The sequence below is a fragment of the Hemibagrus wyckioides genome, linkage group LG12 (assembly GCF_019097595.1).
Source record: "Hemibagrus wyckioides isolate EC202008001 linkage group LG12, SWU_Hwy_1.0, whole genome shotgun sequence".
Lineage (NCBI taxonomy): Eukaryota > Metazoa > Chordata > Actinopteri > Siluriformes > Bagridae > Hemibagrus > Hemibagrus wyckioides.
In genome coordinates, this window is record NC_080721.1 from 6,084,986 (window position 1) to 6,091,049 (window position 6,064).

Consider the following 6,064-nt stretch of genomic DNA (forward strand, 5'->3'; position numbering starts at 1 on the left):
ACAGACTTATAAAAAGACACACAGATAGAGACACAGACTTATAAAAAGACACAGATAGAGAGGCACACACAGATAGAGAGACACACAGACTTATAAAAAGACACACAGATAGAGACACAGACTTATAAAAAGACACACAGATAGACACACAGACTTATAAAAAGACACACAAATAGTGAGACAAAGACATATAAAGACACAGAGATAGAGACACACACACAGCTAGAGAGACACACAGACTTATAAGAAGACACACAGATAGACAGAGAGACACACAGACAGAGACACACACGGAGAGAGACACACAGACACATAAAAAGACAGACAGATAGACACACACGCATAAAAAGACACACAGATAGAGACACACAGACAGATAGAGACACAGATAGAGAGACACACAGACATAAAAAGACACACAGACAGATAAAAAGGCACAGAGAGAGACACACACAGATAGAGAGACACACAGACATATAAAAAGACACACAGACACACGCAGATAGATAGAGAGACAAACAGACAAATAGACACGCACACACAGATAAAAAGACACACAGACAGATAGAGACACACAGACAGAGAGAGACACATACAGATATATAAACACACAGAGAGACACAAAGACAGACAGAGACACACACAGTCAAAGAGAGAGATAAAAAGACAGAAAAAGAGACACACAGACAGATAAAGACACAGACACTGAGATACAGACAGAGACTGCTGACAGACAAATTAAACATTAAATAATAATTATGACATTGCAAACGATTCATTTAATGAAGTAATTAAAAAAACCCCATAATAATAAATCAATCGAAATATTCCACAAAACAAAAACAAAAATGTTGAGGTCTGGGTTTTTTTGTTTGTTTGTTTTGTTTAATACAGGTGTCTCACATGGCCTCAAATGAAAACCAATACAAAATAATGGCTAAAACTTTAACACACTGGAGGTAAAAGGTATCATGGTATCATTATACACCCTGCTGCCAGATGAATGTTAGAAAATATTTCACATCATTCCTTACAGTACAGTAATCCAGGTAAAAGGTTTACACGATGCTTCAGTTGGTAGAATTACAATTGTGTCAAATACAATTGCTCTAAAGGAGATTAGAATTAAGGGACGTATTGATCCGATAGAGAGTGCTGCCTTCAGGAGCTCTCGTATTTTCATTAATATCAGAAAACGTTTCATTCCTATCCAAAACACAAAGTTAAAAAAACAAGTCTAGAATTACACCAGATTCACATTACCTTTTCTATCCCTTATAGACGTTATATTCACTGTAGACTGTTCTAATGAAAAGAACATCATTTGACTGTGCTCGAAGTCTTTACTCACATGAACTCTGACTCCCCAGAACATATATATATATATATTTTTTCGCTTGTTAAACCACAGAAATGGTACAAGGCTGCTACACTCTTATCAAGCATCCTCCATTTCCACAAGAATCTCGAACGAAGACGTCTCTGTGTCCTTCAGATTCTGTCTGAACAGCTGGGCATGCTGCCATGCCGCCTCTCCGTCCCCTCCGCTCAGCTCTGCTTCTATCACCACTTCTGCAGACCCTGCGAGGCCTGTCGGCGAGTGCATTTCACCATCTGCAAAAAATTTTACCGCTAAATTAAAATCGCACAGAGTAGAAGCGCTTTCGGTTGTCCTTTAACGAGTACGGGTTATTCTATAAAAAGCAAGCGATGACGATTTTTACTTCAAGCTCACGGTGATTTGGATGCATCTACCATCTGCTCATATTTTGAAGATATCTACACTCACATCAGCTCCTTAACAGCACTATGATATCTGTAAGACACTGTGTTCTTTTAAAACAGAGAGTTCTGTGACCACAGAAAAGTTTTGTTACTTGGTCCGATGATGCAGTTCTATACGTTTGCGTGAAAGATTACGGTCCTACACTAATAATGATGTCTATTGTACACTGACCAGGCATAACATTATGACTACCTGCCTAATATTGTGTTGGTTGGCTGGCAAAACAGTTCTGTTTGATCGGATCACACGGTCCGGCCTTCACTCCCCACGTGCATTGATGAGTCTTGGCCGCCCATGACCCTGCCGCCGGTTCACCACTGTTCCTTCCTTGGACCACTTTTGATAGATACTGACCACTGCAGACCGGGAACACCCCACAAGAGCTGCAGTTTTGGAGATGCTCTGATCCAGTGGTCTAGCCCTCACAATTTGGCCCTTCGTCAAACTCGCTCAAATCCTTACGCTTGTCCATTTTTCCTGCTTCTAACACATCAAGTTTGAGGACAAAATGTTCACTTGCTGCCTAATATATCCCACCCACTAACAGGAGCCATGATGAAGAGATCATCAGTGTTATTCACTTCAGTGCTCATAATGTTATGTCTGATCGGTGTAACATAAATGAACAAGCACATCTAGCCAGTCACTTTACCATTACTTGTGAAAGAAAAAATAATAAAGCTTAATAAAACTATAGCTGCAAGCAGCAATTGAGGGGCCCAAGCACTTTTTGTTTGCACTCCTCAGAATAAGATCAGCATTTGCTCTTACGGAGATATACTAACTCTGAAGGCTGTTTTGAGGTATTGCCTCACTTCCTGTTTTTTGGGAGCCCTCCAAATTTTCCAGATGTTGCAATGATTAGACCAAATTTGTAAGAGAAGCAGACCCCCCCAATAAAACCTGTTTGCAATGACCCAAAAATCTGAGTGTCTGATCCTGACTCCGACTCTAGTACTGAACGATCTATTCCGCCGTATTTTTTATTTTTTTATATACCTCCAGGAAACTCGGCGGTGGATTGCGAGGAGCGTAATCTCCAGCAGACAGCACCGGAGTGGAAGGTTTGACTGACAGCTCTGACTGAGACTGATTTAATCGTCATCCCCACAGGAGCACACACAATCCTCCAACACAGCCTGCCTGAGGAAGAGCCCTCTGTTCGAGCGAGGTACACCTACAAACCAAACACACACACACACACAAATGAACACAACAGAGAGGGACTTCATACAAGGAAGAGAAATTAACATACAAGCAATGAATATTATGACTAAAGAGCGACCGATCAGGGGGTAAAATTCAATGCCGATTATTAAAAGTTAAAGAGCTGCAGATTCACACGAACCATCTTCCAGTCATGTTCTTCTTTCCTGAACACAGACTCATTCTTCCACACTCCATTTTCCCAGCCCGGGATCTTCTCTTGGTTGTTGTGCACTCTATAGTAACAGTCTTTGGCCATGTTATATTGCAGGTGGAACGTCTTTGCCTTCTTCTCTGACTCAGTGGGGATAAACACAAACTCTGTGGCTTTCTAAAAAAAAACAAAACACACACAATATGTCATCAAAACAGGAAGTGCATCATTCCACAGTGGTGGCTAACAGGTCAGTTAGGAATGTATCGGATGTGTAACAGATATGTACAGTAATTAAAACGTATTAAAAATGAATAAGAGGATCTCTCACTCCTTTGGAAGCAGCAGCAGCACCACCAGTTTCTCCACGAGCAGCCCTCCAGGCGAGAGAACCTGAGATACGTCCTCCCATCTCTCCTGGCTTTGGGCTCTTAGGAGAAATGAACTCTACCAGCTCTACCAAAAGCCTCTCCAGCAGCTCCCGCTTTCTATCAGCGCTCAGGGACTGCTGCCTCTGCACACACACATACACACACACACTTTCTTGAAACTGTCTGAAAACTTTCTTCAAGTTCAGAAAGCTTGTTTGTGTTTGGACGCTGCTCCTGTCAGTCATTTTATAAACACTTTATTCTGCTGGGGGCGGAGCTTCCTGAACATTTATGGGTGTGAACCATTTAAATAATGAACACTGCTGAATGTGAATGAAATGAAATGAATGTGGCGTTATTTACCTCAGCATTAAATCCATTGATGGTATGCAGCAGCCATGTTTCCTGAACCTGAGTACGTCTGGAAAGAACCTCCTGATGCTTACAGGAGTAGCGCCATGTTACGTCAACCACCTGCAATTGCATACAGAGCGGAGATTTTAAGTTATTAATGCTATATAAGTATTTTAGAATATCATCGAGCGAGTTTGACAAGGGCCAAATTGTGATGGCTAGATGACTGGATCAGAGCATCTCCAAAACCTTTTTGCTGTCAAAACAGCCCTGACCCGTCATGCACTGTGTATTCTGACCCCTTTCTATCAGAACCAGCATTAACTTCTTCAGCAATTTGAGCAACAGTAGCTCGTCTGTTGGATCGGACCACACGGGTCGGCCGTTACTCCCCGCATGTATCAGTGAGCCCTGGCTGCCCATGACCCTGTCACCGGTTCACTACTGTTCCTTCCTTGGACCACTTTTGATTGATACTGACCACTGCAGACCGGGAACACCCCACAAGAGCTGCAGTTTTGGAGATGCTCTGATCCAGTGGTCTAGCCATCACAATTTGGCCCTTCGTCAAACTCGCTCAAATCCTTACGCTTAGATTTGAAGGCCCTTCAACCTACAAGATGTTTCTACCTGATCTTTTGAGAAAGCAAAGATGTAGGAAAGCTTCTTGCCCCAGCCCATCTCGTAGAGCAGCGGTTTATCGCATGCGTTTTCACAGGAATCACAGTGCAGCCAGCGACGCTGCGACCGAGAGAACACCTCCGTCCATACGTGATCTAATGTAAGGAAGAGGGGCGAATACTAACCACTTTGTCAAAAAGAGACACAAACTAGATCACACATACCCTTTCTGTAAGAAGAGAAAGGTGTTCAGAATACCTGTTGAGTCCCAGATGTACCTGGCCTCCAGCCCTATCGCTCTGCAGCACAGAGTGAAGCAGTTAGCCCATTCTCCACAGCGCCCCCTCCTGGTCTCCAGCAGTTTCTCCGGGTTATTATACCTACAGAGAAACAACAGAAAACTGACACAGTGTTCACTGAACCCCTTTCACCAGATCAGACATTTTCAATCAGAATTATTTTATGGCTGTGAATCTGATATAAAATGAGTCTGTGTGAGACGTGTGTTTTTTCCTCTGTTGGATAACCTTACACAGAATTTTAGTGGTTGACGATAAACACCTTCGTAGTTTTAAGTCTTTTATCACATATACATTACAGCACAGTGAAATTCCTTCTTCCTTGGGGGTTGTGGTCAGAGCGCAGGGTCAGCCCTTATCCCTAGAGCCAGGTGAATTGGGGGTCTTGCTCAAGGGCCCATCGGTGGCAGCTCATCAGTGCTGGGGTTTGACCCAGATCCTTAACCACTTGAGCTACCACCGTCCCACTTGGAGCATCTCAGATTGCTACCATCATTTACTTTAAAGTAAATGAATCTGTGTGAAAAAATAACTGTTTTGGTATTTTTGGGATCTTTTCTATTACTATATTGCCTCAGAAAGCTAATCAGAGATACTATAAAAACCTGTCATCTATATAGAGTGTGATGCTCATCATCTTCTCTGTTTTTAATCACACTTTACAGATTTTTTTGAGAACAAGCATCTGCTCAAAATCTGATCTGATTAGGCTTTATGTGTGGAAAAATCACACGTCATTAACAAGGTTTCGATATATTTAGACAGACTGTCTGCTTTTACGACTGTGTTTGTGAAAATGTCTGCATGATCTTTGAAGGCGGCTTAGAAAATATTCAAAACAAAAATATTTCCATGCTGTTTTTGATCGAAATATAAATGATTGTTAAAACAGAAATCCCCAAATTCAGCCATTCATTTCTACACCCTCGGTATAACGAAGGTTAATAGAGGTTAATGAAGACCATGCTGACTTTCCACAATTCATTCGGGATTAAGAAGCTTGATGGGCGCAGCACCTCGGGAATCTGGTGGTGAGGTTGCAGGTGTTGCAGTAGTGGTTCTCGACACGCCCACCATCCCAGCGCAGCTCATCTGTCGAGGGTGGGAGGTAACCGGAGGTGTGTGTGCTCCCCCCACACCGGCTGCATGGCAGGTTGTCCACCCAGGTGAAGAAATCCTGCTTAAACCACTGTAACAGCTCCAGCACCAGCATGTCCTCCTCAGCAAGACTACACTCTACACAAAGAGTGTAAATATTTATGAATTAAGAGAG

At 42.5% G+C, this 6,064-nt stretch overlaps 1 protein-coding gene across 1 annotated transcript in view; it reads right to left on the reverse strand.

Moving 5' to 3' along the window:
* Positions 1-807: 807 nt before the first annotated feature.
* The window catches only part of ngly1 (N-glycanase 1), an 8,483-nt gene continuing 3,226 nt past the window's right edge, over positions 808-6,064 (reverse strand). The window contains exons 5-12 of the mRNA XM_058404272.1: positions 5,808-6,027; positions 4,751-4,872; positions 4,502-4,647; positions 3,881-3,991; positions 3,478-3,660; positions 3,135-3,323; positions 2,786-2,963; positions 808-1,614 (exon numbers count right to left, since the gene is read on the reverse strand). Coding sequence (XP_058260255.1) covers positions 1,439-1,614; positions 2,786-2,963; positions 3,135-3,323; positions 3,478-3,660; positions 3,881-3,991; positions 4,502-4,647; positions 4,751-4,872; positions 5,808-6,027 — 1,325 coding nt within the window. The 3' untranslated portion in view covers positions 808-1,438. The remainder of the gene's footprint in view (positions 1,615-2,785; positions 2,964-3,134; positions 3,324-3,477; positions 3,661-3,880; positions 3,992-4,501; positions 4,648-4,750; positions 4,873-5,807; positions 6,028-6,064) is intronic.